This window comes from Panthera uncia, chromosome B1 (assembly GCF_023721935.1).
Source record: "Panthera uncia isolate 11264 chromosome B1, Puncia_PCG_1.0, whole genome shotgun sequence".
NCBI classification, from domain to species: Eukaryota; Metazoa; Chordata; class Mammalia; order Carnivora; family Felidae; genus Panthera; species Panthera uncia.
Window position 1 is genome coordinate 42646917 of NC_064811.1, and position 19025 is coordinate 42665941.

The 19025-nt window shown below is 45.6% G+C and overlaps 1 protein-coding gene across 1 annotated transcript in view; it reads left to right on the forward strand.

Annotated features, from left to right (window-relative positions):
• Positions 1-19025, forward strand: part of KIT (KIT proto-oncogene, receptor tyrosine kinase) — an 87218-nt gene that overhangs the window by 19708 nt on the left and 48485 nt on the right. Inside the window, exon 2 of the mRNA XM_049630475.1 lies at positions 17713-17982. Coding sequence (XP_049486432.1) covers positions 17713-17982 — 270 coding nt within the window. The remainder of the gene's footprint in view (positions 1-17712; positions 17983-19025) is intronic.

Below are 19025 nucleotides of genomic sequence, written 5' to 3' on the forward strand. Positions count from 1 at the left end.
GGCTGGGGCCTCAGTAGAGACTGCAAGGGGCCTCAGTAGAGACTGCAAGGGGCCTTTAGAGCATGTGCATGTGCTGGGGGAAGGAACAGGAAGGCCCCTTTAGAGGTGGTATTTAACATTTTTTTTTTTTTAAGTTTATTTATTTTAGATAGAGCATGAGTGAGCGAACACACGGGGCAGGGGCAGAGAGAGAAGGGGACAGAGGATCTGAAGCGGCCTCTGAGTTGTCAGCACAGAGCCCGAAGCAGGGCTCGAACTCACGAACCGAATGGGGAGATCATGACCTGAGCCCCTCAGACACTAACTGACTGAGACACCCAGGCGCCCCTAGAGGTAGTGTTTGAAAAGTACTTACTCTTCTCTGATTAACTCAGGTAGATCCCACTCAGGGCATCCAGTGTCTCCTTTGGATCTCTGTTTTGCACACAGTGCCTCATGCTTCACCGTAGTGCTTTCTTCACTCCTTACAGGTGTCCTGCTCCTTCGAGCTGTGGCTTCTGCAGGAGCCGCCCCTCTGCCCACTGCCAGGGGACCATGTTGCTCCCTGGTCTAGTGCACTTCAGGTCGCAACCGGCTTGTTTCCTTTGCAATCCTTTTCAACCCCCCAGGGTGGGTCAGGTCAGCTCCCACAGTACAGTGCGCTTCGTCATATTCATCACATTGTAATTATACAATTGTATAATTATTGGTTCATTGCTCATCGGTGGAGCTAAATATAAATGCCATGAGGGGGAAAGACCTTGCTTATTCCCTGCTGCCCAAGGTCCCAGAAGTAGCAAGCATTTAGTAAATATTTTTAGGCGAATGAATGAATGAATGCATGCATGCATGCATGCATGAATAGTGGTGGTGGGGGGGGCGTCCCCTTTTTATCCCTGGGTCATGGGGCTGGTTAATGTATGCAGTTGGAGAGAGGTGTCACCAGAAAGTTTTATTCACGGGAGCAGTTGCCATCACCATCAAATCCTAGTGCCAGAAGGGCCAGTCCCTTGCACGGTGGCAGCAGAATCTCATAAGCTGATTCTCATTTGGGGGGTCTAGTTTTGGGGACACCCAAGAGAAGAGGTTCTTGAGAGTTATTATCCAGGCATATGGAAAAGGAGAGAAGTCCTCTGCTCTTGGACACATTCATAATACATGTGCCAGAAACCAGCAGCTGGAGTGGTCAAGGTGGCATCTGAGACGTTTTCAGGGAAATGGCTGTTGTCCCCACTCCCCTCAGAGTGTCCAAGAGGGGCTGCCTGCTTTGCTTACAGGATCTGATGCTGGGGCACTGTGTGTCTCCCACCCACTTCCAAATCCATGTAATAGAACAACAGAGGTGCCCTCCTTTGCCTTATTATTTTTTTTTTAATTTTTAATGTTTATTTTTGAGAGAGAGACAGGGTGCAAGAGAGAGAGAGAGAGACAGAGGGAGACACAGAATAATATGAAGCAGGCTCCAGCACAGAGCCTGACGCAGGGTTCAAACCCATGAACCACGAGATCATGACCTGAGCTGAAGTCGGACGCTCAACCGACGGAGCCACCCAGGCATCCTTTGCCTTATTTTAGCCTGTTTGTCTTGACCTGGATAAAGTAGAGTTTTTCATTTCTGTTCCAGAAGGAGAAAGCATGGCATTTACTTCCCAGAGGCAACAGCTTCAAGGTGGGGACATGTGTCTCAAATAAGACACTAAGTGAGCTGTGCTGATGCTGTATAGGATTGCCAATAGCATGCACGTGTTTATAAAACTACAGATATTGAGAATGAGGGCTCAGGGTTTTGTGAAGACACAGTTTTCAAGACGTAGCGGGTAAAGGTGCTGACATGCTTATGGGAATCTTTTAATAGAACTGATCTGTTGCCTATTTATAAATTAGTTGATTGCTGTGGTTTTTTTTTTTTTCTTTCTTTCCTTTTTTTACATTTGAGACACAACATACCCTCTCATACTTATTGTAAACCCCTTTTAGATTAAGTGAGTGTAATAAACGCAATGTATTTTGGAACAAAAGTCATAAACACAAATGCCCGCTCAAATAGCTACAATCAGAAGAGCTATGATCTGTGGAGCTGGCCAGGACCACGGATGGCGCACATGGCTGTAATTTTATGTTTTGGTGCCTGTGTCCTTTGTTTATCAGATGCCATTTTCCCTCGTAACTGCAGTCCATCCATATCCCCCCCCCCCCCCCCCCCCCACGCGCTTTCCTGCCCATCCTGGAGGGATGGATCCCAGCGTGGCTCTAATGCTTTCTTGGCTACTCCCTTATCCTCCTTCGCTGCTATCATGCACAGTAATTGTAGCGGTAGTAGCAGCAAGACCATTCACTGCGGCAAGGTACATGCAGGATTTGGAGGTGAAAGAAGAATCCTGAAATATTGTACCCCCTGCTAGAGATGTGAAAACCGAGGCTTGGAAAGGTCAAGTAACCTCCCCCAAGTCTCACATAGCTTGGATTGCGATCCGTGGTTCTCTGCCTCCGAAACGAACACCTTTTTTCATTCCTGTTGCTTGACTTGCTCACCCAGGCTCAGAGAAGCACCACCATTTCCAGGCTCTGAGCTTGCTTCTAGACTTTAAAATATTGCTAAATAAAGTTACAGAAGTTGCAAAACTGGTACAAAGAGCCCCTGGATACCCTTTACCTAGACTCTCTGATTTGTTAACATTTCGACACTTTTATGTTGTGTATATACATACTATTGTTTCAGAACCGTTTGAGAGTAAGTTGCTACTATGCACCCCTTCCCCTCCCCTCCTTCCCCCCTCCCTCCCCCTCCAAACTCATCTGAAGGAGACCCTGCCTCCTGTATTTTATGAGAGCACAGAGGCCACCTAGAATGAATTCCTTCTTCTGCCCTCCACCCAAGTGTGATCTTTTCCCCTTTCCTCTAGGGTGGGACGCTGGGCCAGAGAGGGACACTCTGGGCTTTTGCCCTCAACCTTAGTCTGAGCTCTTCAAATTCAACTCAGACCCTACAACTCCTCTGCCTTCCCGGAAATTGATTCTCTCTAGCACCTTAAAAAAAAAAAAAAAAAAAAAAAGGAATCTCTTCTTGGCAAGGTAACACAAAGGCAAATAAAAGGGAGCTTTCTGAATGTTTCTACCTATTCTGTAAAAGGAGGAGAGAGGGGATTCCCCCTCTGCTTGTTATCCAAAGCTGCAGCTAATTCAAGTCTGTTTGCAAGACAGTTATCAATGCTGGTAACCTTTTTTTTCTGGTAACTGCCTCAGATAAAATTCCCTTTTTTAAAAAATTAATACTTTTGTTTTTACTTCCTTTGGTATAAACCAGCTCTGTGGCTATAAAGTGACATTTTGAAAGTGGAAACAGAAGGAGAAAAGGTTCTGTCTGCTCTGTGTATGGGATGGATGGGAAGGTACAATTTCCCTTATCTGATAGATCCATTAAAAGCAGGATTTACAGGGACACCTGGGTGGCTCAGTCGGTTAAGCATCTGACTTCGGCTCAGGTCATGATCTCACGGTTTGTGAGTTCGAGCCCCACGTCCAGCTCTGTGTTGACAGCTCAGAGCCTGGAGCCTACTTCAGATTCTGTGTCTCCCTCTCCCTCTGCCCCTCCCTCACTCACACTCTGTCTCTGTCTCTCTCTCTCAAGAATAAATAAACATAAATTTTTTTTTAAAAAACAGGATTTAAAATTTATTCACTAGTCAAATGTATTGATTTACCCATTATGGTGAAAATTAGCCTAAATGTCTACTTAAGCCAAGCATAATGCCTAGCATTTTTTAGAACTAGAAAATCCGAGCGGTCTTTCAAAAAAGACCTTTGAAGACAAGGTTTCAAAGATGCCTTAGGAAAACAACCCACATGTCAGGATGAATGGATATATACAGACGGCCTCTGTGCATACAATGGAATATTACTCAGTTTTCAAAAGGAGATTTTGACACATGCTACAACACGGAAGGAAGAGCCTTGGAGACATTCTGCTGATATAAACATAAAAGGACCGATATTTTATGGTTCCACATATATGAGGTTTCTAGAATAGCCCATTCATAGAGACAGAGAGTAGAATGGTGGTCGCCAGGGGCTATGGGGCAAGTGGCGGTGGAAGGGGCAGTTTCTGTTCAGTGAGTATAAAGTTCCAATGATAAAAAAAGTTCTGGAGGTGCCTCGTGGTGGCGTTTGCACAACATTGTAATGCCAATCAAGTGTAAAATGAAAAATGGTTAAAATGGTAGATTTTATGTCCTGGATGTTTTGTCTCCATGAAAACCAAGTTGAAATGCCCCAGTTGGCGTAGATTTGTGTGTATATATAAATACGGACAAGCTGGCCCCTCACTTACTGGCATTTTATTTGATGTCATTAGAATTAGATGCTGTGGAAGTAGGACTAGCGCTTATGGTTGGCATGTATTATTATTAAAGTTTTCATGTGCTGCGAGCCCAACCTCATTTCCCCTCCTAAACCTGGGAGTTGGCATTTTGAGGAATTCTTAGTTCCCAGGAGGAGGAAATGGGATGGTGATTAGTTAGCATGGGTGCATCCTCGGTCCTTCCCGGCAGGCACTGCCACAGCCGCGCAGGGCAACACTAATGTGAGGGTAGCTGATGCCCGACAGGTCCTTCTGCAAAGTCTTGCAAGGATCCCACCTCTGTCTCTGGAGCATGCGCCTGAAGGTGAGCCACACATGGCACTCTGCCTTGGTGCTTGGCAGGACTTGGGGTAACACCGGCCTCTGGCTAGTATGGCTGACCTTCCCCAACCTCTTTTTGCTCTTTTCACTTTGTTCCCAATCCTTCTTTAAGTTAAGGAAGTTAAAGTTGAAAGAAGTCAAGAGCTCCTCCTCCCCCACCCCAAACTTCACCGATGGTGAGGGTCTCCTGGTGGTTATTGTATTCAAATCCTTAATGCTTCTTATCAGGTTCAGATTTCAGTTAAGTGCTTTCCAGAACTCAGAAACACGGAAATCTATGTATTTACAACAGGAGCTGTACTGGGCTGCTGGGGAAAACCCCCTGGAAATGAGAAAGTTCCTCTTTTCTGTTGCAGGGATGGATCCTAATATATTGTGCTTGTCAAATCCAGACCTTATCTGATTCCCCAAAGACCGACCTCATAATGGCGGAGAAGGGTTTCCTCTCCCTGTGTGTCTTTGTCTGAGATCAAAAGAGGAAGTCCTGCTTCCTCAAACATTGGGTTGTATTTTTCTTCGGGACGAGTGAGTAGGAAATCTATTAAGTAGTCCCATGAAAGTTTCTGCTGCTGGTGAGGCATGCAAATCTAGAAGGAATCTTGCAAAATAATCAGCTGAGAAGTGTCCTTTCAGTGTTGAGTGATACTCACCTCTCCACACCTCTGTTCACATTATAAGCTAAGAGCCAGGGATCAGATTCCACATTTAGGCCCTTATTCTGTGTTCACACATGAGTTTTATTTATTTATTTATTTATTTATTTATTTATTTATTTTATATTAAATATAATTTATTGTCAGAGTGGTTTCCATACAACACCCAGTGCTCATCCCAACACGTGCCCTCCTCAATGCCCATCACCCACTTTCCCCTCTCCCCCACCACCCCCCCCCATCAACCCCCAGTTCACACAGGAGTTCTAAAACAAAGTGATTAGATATTATTTGTATCTTAAGAGAATCATTGCTATTCATTCTTGCCACAATTAGTCGAGTACCTTTTATGTCCAGCCACTGGATCTTGACCCTTTTATGGCCTAAGTACTTGATTACGGATCCTAAACTTCGAGAGCTTTTGATGGCCTCTTTATAATTTTTCAGAAGAGGAAACTGAGGCCTAGAGAACCTAAGTGACTTGCTCAAGATTTCTTTTTTTTTTTTTAATTTTTTTTTTAATGTTTATTTATTTTTGAGACAGAGACATAGCATGAACGGGGGAGGGGCAGAGAGAGAGGGAGACACAGAATCCGAAGCAGGCTCCAGGCTCTGAGCCATCAGCCCAGAGCCCGACGCGGGGCTCGAATTCACGGACCGCGTGATCGTGACCTGAGCTGAAGTCGGACGCTCAACCGACTGAGCCACCCAGGTGCCCCAAGATTTCAAATCCAGAACTTCTGGATTCCCTACCATTACGTTTTTTTCTTCACACCCTTCACTAACTGCTGAAGAGGAAAAAAAAAAAAAAAGGCAGTTATACATTTTATCTAAAGTATATAAATATTATTTATCTTAGCAGAAACCAAACAATAATTTTGCTTATTCCCCCCAACCTGAGAAAAGCTTTGACAGATGTCCTGTCTTTAAAAGGCATTTATTGGAAGCTTGAATCTTTGCTGCTCGGTCCTCTTTGTAAGTTTCCTGAGAAGAAAGCAGAATATTTAACACCTCCTTGATCTTGGGTCTGCTTTGCTCGAGGTCGGGGGTGTGGGGGGGGGCGGGGGGGCGGGGCGGGGGGGAGGTCTTCTCCTGCCACCAGATGGCATGCTTGTGAATCAAGAAGCAGTAGAATGAAGGAATTGAAGGTACAGCCGCAGAGAAGCTCCCAGTTGTACCAGGTTGAGGAATCTGGGGAAGTGCTTTACAACAGAGGACGAGATGTGCATTCTTTCACCAGGGATCCCAATAACAGCCATGAGAGCAGGAAATGCAAGGACTGCAGATAAGGTGTGATCAACACAGGTGATTCAGTAGTTCTGGGTTTGTCCAAGCACGCACCTTACTGGTTCTGTGGTTAAGGCAGAAAATGGAGGAGCTGACTTGGCCCCCAGGAGGAAACCACTCTCCGTGGCAGAGGCAGGAAGGGCCCAAACCACAGGTGAATCCACCTAGGCTGAAAGCCCACAGAAAGGTGGTGGGTGAGAAGGTAGAATGGGGTGGGGGCGGGTGGGGGGGTGGGGAATGCAGCCTGGCCCTGCCTTCCGAGAGATGAGCACCCCTGTTTATGGTGGGACATCTGTTTCTAGCACTGGGGAGCCTGATGAACCTCTCTTCCCTGGACGTCCATGACAAGGCAGGACCCACACGTGGTACCACTGGCCCCTTTGTACCCCTTTCCTGGAAAGAGCAGGTCCAAAGAAAAAAGACCTGGAGGGGCGCCTGGGTGGCTCAGTTAAGTGTCCGACTCTTGATTTTGGCTCAGGTCATGATCTCATGGTTCATGGGATTGAGCCCTGCATGGGGCTCTGTGCTGACAGCACGGAGCCTGCTTGAGATTCATATTCATTCTCTCTCTCTCTCTCTCTCTCTCTCTCTCTCTCCCTCCCTCCCCCTTCCCCTCTCATGCTCTCTCCACCCCCCACCCCCAATAAACATTAAAAAAAAAAAAAAGAAAAGGACCTGGACAATAAGCGTTTTCACCTTGGCTTTGGTGCCATTGACCCCCACATGGGCTCCTGCACCTTATGGCCACATTCATCAGCCCCTGAGGTCAGGCAGCAACAGCCCAGGAGCCTGCGGCAGGTCTGTACTGACCTTCTCTGCCAATCACTCCTCTCTCTGTCCCTGTTTCCTTTTCTTTCCTTCTTTGTTCTCCCGCCTCTGTGGCTCCCCTTCCCCGCATTCTAACTCAGCCCTCTAGGAGCTGCTGCCTCCCATGCTGTCGAGCTCCAAGAGTCCTCCTGCCCCCCCCCCCCCCCCCCCCCCGTGGCCCTGAGGTTGCCGGCTTTCAACAGCACGTGCAGTCAAGGTTCCTCTTCTCCCACACCCACGACCATTGGAGATTCTGGTGCAAATTGGCTGAGGGTGGGACTGGGACGTTGGCGATTCTGGCGTGTGGCCAGCGTTGCAATGAGTGATATAGGCTAGGATGTGTCTGTTAGTGACCAGTCTTGTGTGCTGATAATTGAGGGGCTCGTTCTCTGTCCACTTCTGGTGTCCCACCGGCTGCATGCCCTCAGAGATTCTGGCATCCATCTAGAACGTCCTCTGCACCACCTTATCTGCAATTTCTTGGTTCTCCTTTACCCACCTAGCCATGCCGTCTCTACCCTACTCTAGCCACCTTGTGTCATCTCCTTTTTGGCCCCTCTGTATTCTTCCTCCCTGGATGATTCTAGGGACCCGGCTGGTTAGCCCCCCTCCCCCAGTCACTTGCTGTGTGCTGGTGAGTGTGTTTGTGGCCCTGACACAGCCCCCCCCCCCCCGGCAAAGTTCCCGGACATTCCAGTGCCACCCACTGGTCCAAATACTTCTAAATCTTCTTCCTCCTCCAGGCTGTCAGCACCACATCTCCCCATCACCTAGGCCAAACACAGGTGTCCTGTCTTCTTCTTCTCGCTTTTTCGCTGCTCAGATGCAGCCCACCCCAGGACCTTTAGTCACCCATCAATACTATCCTTCACTGCTCCCTCTGAGGTCTGACCAGCACACATCAGTCGCTCCCCATCAGGCTGGGCTCACCCCCTTCCTGTGACGAAGGGGGCCTGTGATGATCCCAAAGGGGGCCCTGTGATGATCCTGCCCCCAGGACCTATGGCCTCACACCCTGATGTTGCATACACCTTCCTAGGTCTGCCGTATTTGCTCTTGTGTTCCCCGCTCCTAATAGACCTTTCCCCTCTACCCCGGGGCTTAGCCAGGTCACATTCTTTATTCTGTGCTTTGGGAATCCTCTTCTTGCCCCGCCCCGTTTCCCTTCTTGCTCTGCTGGCTTCATTCTAAGGCTCTGTATTCTCCTGGGCCCCAGCCCCACCCAGGACAAATAGTAGGAGCTCTAGTACCATTTCATCAATGAAGACCCTTTCAGAAGTGCCTGCTTTGTTCCCGTCCCTCGCTGCCACTGATGACTAAGGCTCCGGCTTTTGTTTTTCTGCCCATTAGTTCCCTTCTGTCAATTAGTTCATAATCTTTAGACCAACGTTGCAATATACTTAAGGAGCTGCTGTTTTCAAAAACTATGCCGCAGTGAAGTCTGCTTTTTACGATTTTAAACCGACTTTCAAACGGCTAATCGTTTTACAATGGTGTATTGCTATGGCTGGAAACCGTAAACTGTCTCAAATACGGAAACAAATTTTGTATAATCACTGCAAATCCTGTGCCTGATGTAGTACCAAGGCTGGGCGTGCAGATAGAGAATTTCTGTCATTTTTAAGAACTAAGTACAAATGTGCACTGTGCCAAGGGATTGGTTTTGAGGCCACGGCCACAGGAATATCGCCGTGGAAGACCTAAGACAGTGAGATTGTGTCAATTACTTGTTATTTATCTTGTGTCTAACCTGAGTAGATTTTAATAATGAGCTCTATCCCGGTAAGTGCTTTAATCTCGGAATTACAAGGTGAAAGATACAGCTGAACTCTCTCTTACCCAGAAAGTGCTTTGGAAATAGCAGAGTTGTGAATCTGGCATCATGTGATCCATTAGGACCGTTCTCCAACTTGTCCATGGAGGTGCCGTTGAAGGTTGGGGGCAGTAGGGATTTGGATGGTATGTTTGGGAGTATGTCGTTGTAAGGTGGTTTGGTTTCTTTGAAGGCTCGTGATTTTCCACCTGAAAAGTGAATTTATTTTACTTTCTATTTCATGATCTGTCATATAAAAGAATGTATAAAATTATCCGTCACTGAAAGAAATTGACCTGCAGGAAGACTGGTTAAAAAGCACTCTAGATCAGAGACACGCTGCTGTGTAGGATGATGTCCCCAATTACCTTCCCTGTCCGGCACCTCCACATTTAATACATGTAGTGATCCCTTCACCGTGCATTTTTTGTCACCTTCTGTATTCCTGGTGCTCTGTGAGGCTTTGAGCACAGAGAGAGATACAGACTTTGCTTTGGGTTCTGAGAGCTTATGTGGGAGTAAGGTAGGGGCGAGGTCCTTGTAGGATGAGCTTTTCCTGACTACCACACACACCTTCATACTCTGAGAACTTTGCCTTGCCTTTCCTTGAACACACATATAAACAGCGACACGTGCCAATGGACAAGGTCTTACTGGCTCCGCCCTCACGGCCCCTTCCTCTGGAACTTTTTTCATGGTGCTTTTGGGGAGAACAGTAGCTGCTCCCTTGGAGTCCTGGGACATGTTTACCACCCTTAAGTATTTTTATTTCATTTGTGTTGGGTTTGTCCCTGAGGTCTCCATCAGCATCTACTTCGCTACCATTGTAATAGTTATGCAGTGTTGAAGCAAAAGACTTGGGTACATATGGTAGCTTGAACCCAACAGTAGAGTGGGGGCCATGCTGGGATCCCCCGTGGCATGGCTTCCTTCACTCTGGGTGATCCAGGATGGATTTACAGTCTCCCTGCCACTGGGCCAGAGCATTTTTATAAGGTTTGTTTGGTTTTCACTGAGCTCATGCTCCCCCTCCCTCCTGCTTTATTCTATTTCCAGTATCATCTACTTGTTTTTAAAGCCTCATGGGTGTTGCGGGCAATTACTAGGATCCTTCCAACTTGGTTTTCATCCAGTTTATTCCTGGGGGGATAGAAAAGTATGTCAGAAAGAGTAGGATATACAAATCATTAGCCCCCCCCCCCTTTTTTTTTTTATTACAAACTGTGGTTAAATAGTACTTGAACTAATGAGTAGTTAGACTACAATGGGGCTTTGAGCTTTGCCTTAGTAGTGACTCCTCCTGCCCCACTTCCTCAAAACTAGAATAGGCCTCTCTACGTGGGTTTTCCTCCTGCCGTTATTTTACCTGGTTCCTTATATTTGTGTCCAAAGAAAAGGTTTTGAAATGACTTCCTTACTTTTAACCCCAGCTGTAAATCCAGGCTTTGCAGCTTAGACATCTGTGAAGGGTGCAAAGCCCTCAGGAGGATCTTTGAGAATAGGTTTGTAGCAATGGTGGGAGGGGTCCAGCCACTGCTGGCGGGCCTGGGGAGAACCTTGTGCTCAAGCAAGTGGCTCTCACTTACACTGATCATTGAGAACCTTCTCTAGTAGAAGTGCAACCTGGACTCTCAATTAGTATTTTGTTTTAGTTTATTATTATTTTTTTTGAGAGAGGGGGGCGCAAGTGAGCGAGGGGCAGAGAGAGAAGAGAAGAAAAGAGAAGAGAAGCTCACCCGGGGCTCATGTTTTACCCAAAGCAGGGCTCGTGTTGTACCCAAAGCGGGGCTCAAGCTCACCGATGTGGGATTCGAACTCACAAACTGTGAGATCATGACCTGAGCCACCCAGGCACCCTCAATTAGTCTTTTAATTCAGGTATACCTTGAATATTTTCTTTTCACTTAAGAAAGAAAGATGGGCGACCACATTCTTTTTGGTGGAGAAGCAGAACCTTGTCTTTGAGTTTTGGTTGACTTTGAGTTCGGGATGACTGGCGGGAGTTCTCCGCATACACCACACCCAAGATGCAAGCAAGGTCTGCGGTTTCTAACTTCAGTTTCCTTAAATGTAATGCTCTTGAAACTGTTAGGATGCAGATCCCCCCCCCCCCGCCAACCCTGTTTGTGACTTGGAGGCCCTCCTCCAATCGTCTCCTATTTTAGCCACATTGAATTTGACACTCCCTTTAGTTGAGCCGCCTTTAGAGTGTTTCTTAGTTATCAGAGAATCAACAGCCCTTCCCCCCTGCACCCGCCTCCACATACATTTCAATTTTCATAACATGCACTTAATTTATATATATAATACACCACAAGTCTAACTTCCGTAAACAGGTTTGAGAAGTAGACCAAGTGACTCTGATAGTGTGAGTAGGAGAGCAGAGGTGCAGAAAAGAACCTAATGGTCTTGAGTGCTCAGAGTCTCCTGGGTAGGAGTCCACATGGTTTTTTTATTTTTTATTTTTTTTAATGTTTATTTTTGAGAAAGAGACAGAGTGTGAGTAGGGGAGGAGCAGAGAGAGGAAGACACAGAATCCAAAGCAGGCTCCAGACTGAGCTGTCAGCACAGAGCCCCACGCGGGGCTCGAACTCACAAGCTATGAGATCATGACCTGAGCCGAGATCAGGAGTCGGATGCTTAACCGACTGCACCACCCAGGCGCCCCAGGAGTCCGCATCATTTAAAACATACAGCCTATTCAACCCAGAAGGTTAAAAGACCTTTTATGAATGCCTGCTTTGTGTAAGGTCGTAGAGAGATCGTAGTCAAGATGCTATTCGGACCCTCAGGCACAACTGTGTGGAACAAGTAAAAATAATGACGACAATTAATTATTTTTTTTAATAATATGATTTAAAACAAAGTCGGGGGGCTCACAGAGGCTGATACCAGTGGTCAGCTAAGAAAGATCCAGGGTAGCTGAGAAGGTTTGAGGCTTCACCAGCCAGGGCCTTTAAAGAATTGTTTTTTTTGTTTTCTTGTTTTTTTTTTTTAATTTTAGACATTTTTCTTATTGTGGTAAAATACACATGATATAAAATGTACCATTTTTTTTTAAGCGTCCAATTCAGTGCCGTTCACATTCACAATGTTGTGCAACCATCACCACTGTCCGTTTCCAGAACTTTTTTTTTCTTTTTTTATCATTCCAAATGGAAATTCTGTACCCATTAAACCCATTAACGCTCCATTCCCCATCCCCCGGACCTTGGTAGTCTCTATTGTCCTTTCTGTCTCTGAATTTGCCTACTGTAGGTACGTCATGTAATGGAATCATACAACATTTATCCTTTTGTTTCTGGCTTGTCTCACATAGCATGATGTTTGTGAAGTTCATCGATGTGGTAACAGGTGTCAGAATTTCCTTTTCATGGCTGAATAATAGTCCCTTGTATGCACATACTATATTTTGTCTATCTGTTGATGGACACTTGGGTTGTTTCTACGTCTTGGCTGTCGTAAGTAATGCTGCTGTGAACATGTGTTTGCAAGTATCTGTTTGTATCCCTGCTTTCAATTCTTTTGGGTATGGTTGAATTTTACACTAGTGAAAGAGGTTATTGAAGGTATGTTGCCATTTATCTTTTTTTTTTTTTTTCTGGCATTTATCTTGATATTGTTAAAGTCTTGTAACATTATTGACTATGATGGCCCAGAGCCATCAGTCCCTCTAGTAGTTGGTCCCCACAATGGTAGGATTTGGCATTTCTTTTTTTTGGCTCATTAATTAATATGTGTTCAGGGAATAGAAAACAACTCATAAACTAGCCTTAGCCAAACACAATTAAGGAAGCACATTTTCTAATGCAAAGAGTCCTGATGTAGATAAAACCCAATTCAACAAACATTTGTTGAGAACTTGCTATGTGCCAAACACTTTCAATAATGTGTTATTTCAGAACAATTTCAAAGCTCAGTTGGAATACCTTATTGGTCTTAAATTTAAAATATAATAAAGGCAGGTAGATGTGTGTGTATACACTTTTTTTTGAAGTTTATTATTTTTTTAGTAATCTCTACACCCAACATGGGGCTCGAACTCATAGCCCTGGGATCAACAGACCCATGTTCTTCCAACTTGTCAGGTGCCCCTTGCATACCTTTAACATGTATCTCTGGTTTTCTTCTATTGTGAGAACATTATAATAACATTCAAGATAGTTTGGAAAAAAGAGAATAAGTAATACACAGAGTCCCACTGTAATATAAGCTCTATTTTCCTTTTACAGGGTGAGTTAGAGGGTTGAACTTACAAATAATGTATTTTGAAAATAAAATCCTTAATGCTTCTGGTGGTAATTATTTTAAAATTTGTTTTTTAAATCTCTAGAAGGAAAGCCTACACCCGTGATCTCAAATTTGGAGGCTTCTTTCTTGGAGGTATCTGTAGCAGTTTAATGGATGAGTGGAGCCACTCCCTTATGGGGAGCCACAGAAATGACATCTGTCCTCTTTTGGGGATAGATTGGTGGGCTGTTGACACCTGTTACAGGGGCTGGGTGTTTAGGAACCTGTCCTTCCTCCGATCTTTCACATGTTCAGGGATCGAAGGGAATGTTTTCATGACTGTGCCAGGGGAAAAACACAATTTAGGATTAGGAGGAGGTAAGACGTAGACGTGGACCACGTGTAAGCATCAGTACAAACCAAATGGGTGATGGGGCTGGACATGTTGGACGGATTTAGTGAGGACAGGTGATCATGGTGAGGGACTAACACCCATGAAAACAGGGCTTTCCACGTGGCATGAAGGTGAATTGTGGAGTTGGTGTGTCCTGGGGACATGGGCGGAAAGATGGGCCGAGCAAGGAATAGAGCGGTTTACGGGCTCCTTAGCCAGCCAGCCTAAGGATCTGTCTTATTGGAGAGGCAGGTAAAGGTCCAGAGGAAGCAGCTATAAATTAGTCCCATGAAAAGTGCTTGGCAAACCATACATGATGTCAGAGTTAGCTGCTGCAGCCTCTGTTAGGGTTTTTGAGGCTGGGAGTGGGGTTGTTGAGAGGTGGTGCTTTAGGGTGATAGATCTCAGGGTTATGAGGTTTGAGGAGCTGTGAGTGGGGTGGCCGGAGCCATGGAGATCTTTTAGGAGAGGAGGCCGTCTCTCTGTGAGATAATAAGTGGCCAGTCTGGGCGCGGGACAGCAGGCATGGAAAGACAGACAAGGAGGAGTGGCAGAAAGATTGCTAGGATTTGCTGCCAAGGAGGCAGAAGTCAGGCAGGAACCTGTTTGGGAAATGACGGAACCGTTTACATTCATAGAAAGTGAATAAGTCAGGACCGATTGGAGGAGTGATAAGAGGTTCTGTTTTTAGAATAATCGTGTCCAATATTTAGTCGTATTGTCTAGGTGCCCCCAGATGGTTCTGAGGGCTTTATATAACGGCCTTATGAAATAGGTTCTGTTACTGTCCCTCCTTTGCAAATGAGCAAACTGAGACCTAGTTGATGAGGAACCGGCCTAAGGATCACACACTGACTAATGGCAGAGCCAGGATGGACATTTAGACTGTTTTCAGTCCAAGGTCTTACCAAGTATACTTTATGGCTTTGCTGTAATAGCCAATGTTTATTAAAGGTGCCCAGTCCTGTGTTAAGCTCCTTACATGTATTTGCCGCATTTGATTCCCATAAGAATTCTGGGGCGCCTGGGTGGCTCAGTCGGTTAAGCGTCCGACTTCGGCTCAGGTCACGATCTCACCGTCTGTGAGTTTGATCCCCACGTCGGGCTCTGGGCTGACTGCTCAGAGCCTGGAGCCTGTTTCAGATTCTGTGTCTCCCTCTCTCTCTGACCCTCCCCCGTTCATGCTTTGTCTCTCTCTGTCTCAAAAATAAATAAACGTTAAAAATTAAAAAAAAAAAAAAGAATTCTGAGATGAGGGTATTTTTTTTTTTTTTTATCGTTTTCCAGATGTGGAAACTTGGGCACAGAGAAGTTGAGTGGCCTGCCTTAGGTCACACAGTGAGGCTTAGCATACATTGGCATGGTAGGTCTCTGGAAGTCAGCAATATTTATTCAACTGGATTGTAATATCTACATATACCCTTAAGATCCACTCCCGAGAAAACTGAATTGATCGAAATATAGGGCAATACAAATTCCTTAAGAATTTTTGGATTAAATTTACTGTCCACGTCACTGCTATTTACTTGGAACTACTCCCTTTTCGCCAGGGGATAAATAACTGAAGTGATAGTGTCTTCATTTATTGTCGTGCCCATTTTCATTATTTAGCGTGCTGTATAACTTTAAAAATAATCCCAAGCACTTTGTTTTTATATCCCGTCTCCTCCATCTAGATGCTGAGCCCAGCAGGTATAGGTGGTCTTGGCCTATAGCACTTCTTATGTTGTTGGTGCTTAATAACATTTGATGATTATAATTGACCTTGTTATTACCGTCTGCGAATCCAAGTTGCTGAGTGTCTTTAATCTGGGGTGTACTTGGCATGATCCCGTGGAGCTGCAATTGAAGCCATGGTTGAAAGGTGCCCGGATGAGATCGTTTGTCTGGATGACAAATTGGAATCGAGACTGGTCATCTATGCGCACCTGCAGCAGACAGTTTGAGTGCTTCTTCGGAGCATCTTTGGTCCGTGCCTCTCCACAGACTCTCTTCCTTCTATGCTCACATGTTAAGGGATCCCTTCTGTAACTTTTAGCCTCGTTTGACTACAGATCTATTTCTCTGCCTTCTCTTGCTGTAGCTCCTCAGCAAGAGGTCTACACTTAGACTTTCACCTTGGAGCACACAGACACTCCCACTCAGCCGAAATTGTACTCTCAGATTTCCTGTGATCTCTTTCCCACCAAAGGCAGGGACTTTTGTTCATGCCCTTGACCTTGCTCAGCACCTGCCTTAGGACCCACCACCTTTTCTTTGAAACCGTCTGATGTGTTGCCTTCCCTCCCCTCTTTAGCAACTCCCCTTCCTTTCTGGTTGTGCCTTTTTGTTGTTTTTGTTGTTTGTTTGAGTTTTAAATCTTAGCTGGGAGGGCTCTCCAAGATTCGTACTGTGTGTTCCTCTTTTTTCCACAATCTCTTACCCTTGACTGTCTGATCCTGTCTTTTAACCCCACATGTTATTGCAGGGCTCTCGCCCCTCCTGTCCCCATCCCTTTATGATTCTGTCCCCATCCCCTTACCCCCGATCATGCCAAATGTGTAGAGAGTTTCCTGGTGTGGGATAGGCATCCCATTTTGCCCATGACCTTGCAGAAGTGATTGGAAGCACCCCAGGGAGTTCTGTTCCCTTGATGCTCTAGCCCACCTCGTCCAGGGACTCTTTCTTCCATCTCCCTCACCCAGGCTGTAGGTGAGTCCATCTTTGCAGCTTTCATGGCACTATAACCATTGATGTGTTTTTCCTCTGGCGGTTACGTGGCATCCTTAGTCTCAAATCCTTACTGTAAGTCTTATCGCTTCTGCCTACCTGAGAACCATAGCTTTTCACTGATTTCCTTGACTCCAATTGATCTCTAGTATCTTACTATGCATGTCACCTTTCTACTGAAAACCGTATGGTGCCTCTGCGCGTGGTCTCTGTGGTATATGTCCATGGCACGTGTCTCGTCTTTGGCCTTTTCTGGCCTAGCCCACCTCCTACTTCTTCAGCTTAAAGCTAAAACTCGGAGCTATGTTTCACTTATTCTGACATGGAAGCAGTGTGTTCTGTAAACTCTGGAGTGTGTGTAAGAACCACGTGTTGCACTTCATGTGGACTTCTGCAGATCACAATTAATGCATTTATGCCCAAAGCTTTTGCAGATCGTAATTCATGCATTTATGCGACAGATGGATGAATGAGTTGACTGCTGCGAATTTTCTAAGGTTCAAGTTTCATATTCAGAGTCTAAAGTTTGCACCTTTAAACTAGGACGCCTGTCTAGGCATTAGTTTGATTAGGCTGCAACCCGACAAATGTCGTGAAACCTCTCATGGTCTGATCTTTCAAATGGGATTTTCATTTTCTGCCCTATGGCTTGGAACTCATAAATAGTTCTCCTTTTGATGAACATCACCATGTAAGGAGCACTGCATACAAATAACAGTTCACAGCCAAGCTGTGTCATGATCATGTACGTTTTGCCACAAGAGTAACAGGTCAGGAGTTTTTGTGTGTGTGTTTTTATAGTGCGAGGTTTTGTTTTTGTTGTTTCTAGGCTGGGTGTCAGTAAGTCAGTACCACGGCGATGGCCCCTATTCAGAGTGGAAACTTGACCCAGCTGGGGTGTTTAGCCCAGAGAAGGCCATGGCATCCAGTGAGTTGGTTGCATACCAAGTGCGACCCTCAGGATTAGTTGAGAGTTGCAGAAAATAATTCAGTAGATGAACTTAAACTTTAAACAGAACTCTTTCTAACTATAAATAGCCGGGCAGCTCTGTCCTATTTTTATTGTAGAGCACACAGAAGATGGAAATCAATATTGGAAGAAATGCTTTATTTCGCCAAGGAAAAAGATCATACTCAACACGATTCTGACTTTTCTTGGCAGGCTCTTCTCAACCATCTGTGAGTCCAGGGGAACGGTCTCTACCATCCATCCATCCAGCAACATCAGAGTTAATAGTCAGTGTTGGCGACGAGATTAGGCTGTTGTGCACCGATCCAGGATTTGTCAAATGGACTTTTGAGACCCTAGGCCAGTCGAGTGAGATCACACACAATGAATGGATCACGGAGAAAGCAGAGGCCACCAACACAGGCAATTACACGTGCACCAACGGAGGCGGCTTAAGCAGTTCCATTTACGTGTTTGTTAGAGGTAAACGTGTGGCTTTCTTTCATGCAGTGCTTTGGAGAACTTAAGATCTTGTTCTTAATTATGGATGACATATACATGGCCAGCCATAGATAAAATGTTACTGGCTGGGTCTAGAAAACCTAAAACAAATTATTCTTAGTTAGTTTCCACCCCCCCACCCCATCTTTTGACACATGGTGGCTGTGGTTATGACTCCAGCTGAAGGTCTGCAAGGCTGTGATGCTCTTCCTAATGAGGTTACAATATGGTGAGCCCATTTGTTCTGGAAGCTCTGAGTAAACCCTGAGAATAAATTGGGCCCTTTGGGAAAGCTGCATTTTAATGCCTTGAGATCCTAGATATTCCCACTTAGTAAAAACACTTCAGGGAACTAAAGGCCTCTAAAGGCCTAAACAGGCCAACACTTCAAAAGAATTGATCCACTTTTAGGGAGCAAATTCCGGAAAAATCACCCAGTCAGCTAATCAACCCCTGTCCCTCTTAGGTTCTTAATAGTTGTCAGTGGATTCATGTAAAAAAAAACAAACCCAAAACCCAAAGAACAGATAAAACAAACAAACTGTGACCTCTTAGAAGAAAAATATGATGGTTGGATTTCTGTACATTTCCCATGACAACCTCCATGATTCATCTGTATTTGTGCTTTTCACCTCCTTCTCCAGAGGAGGTTTGCTGAAGGGGGGTAGGCAGGAGAATCTTCTTCTTGATGTAAAAACAAGTACGTAAAGCTTAAGAGATATACCCAGGTTCTAGCAGAACAAAGAGAGTCCCAGTTCTGGTCCTGCGTCTGTACCTAGACTGGGGCTACCATTGAAAGAGGCTGCGTAGGGGGCGCCTGGGTGGCGCAGTCGGTTAAGCGTCCGACTTCAGCCAGGTCACGATCTCGCGGTCCGTGAGTTCGAGCCCCGCGTCAGGCTCTGGGCTGATGGCTCGGAGCCTGGAGCCTGTTTCCGACTCTGTGTCTCCCTCTCTCTCTGCCCCTCCCCCGTTCATGCTCTGTCTCTCTCTGTCCCAAAAATAAAAAAAAAAATAAATAAATAAAA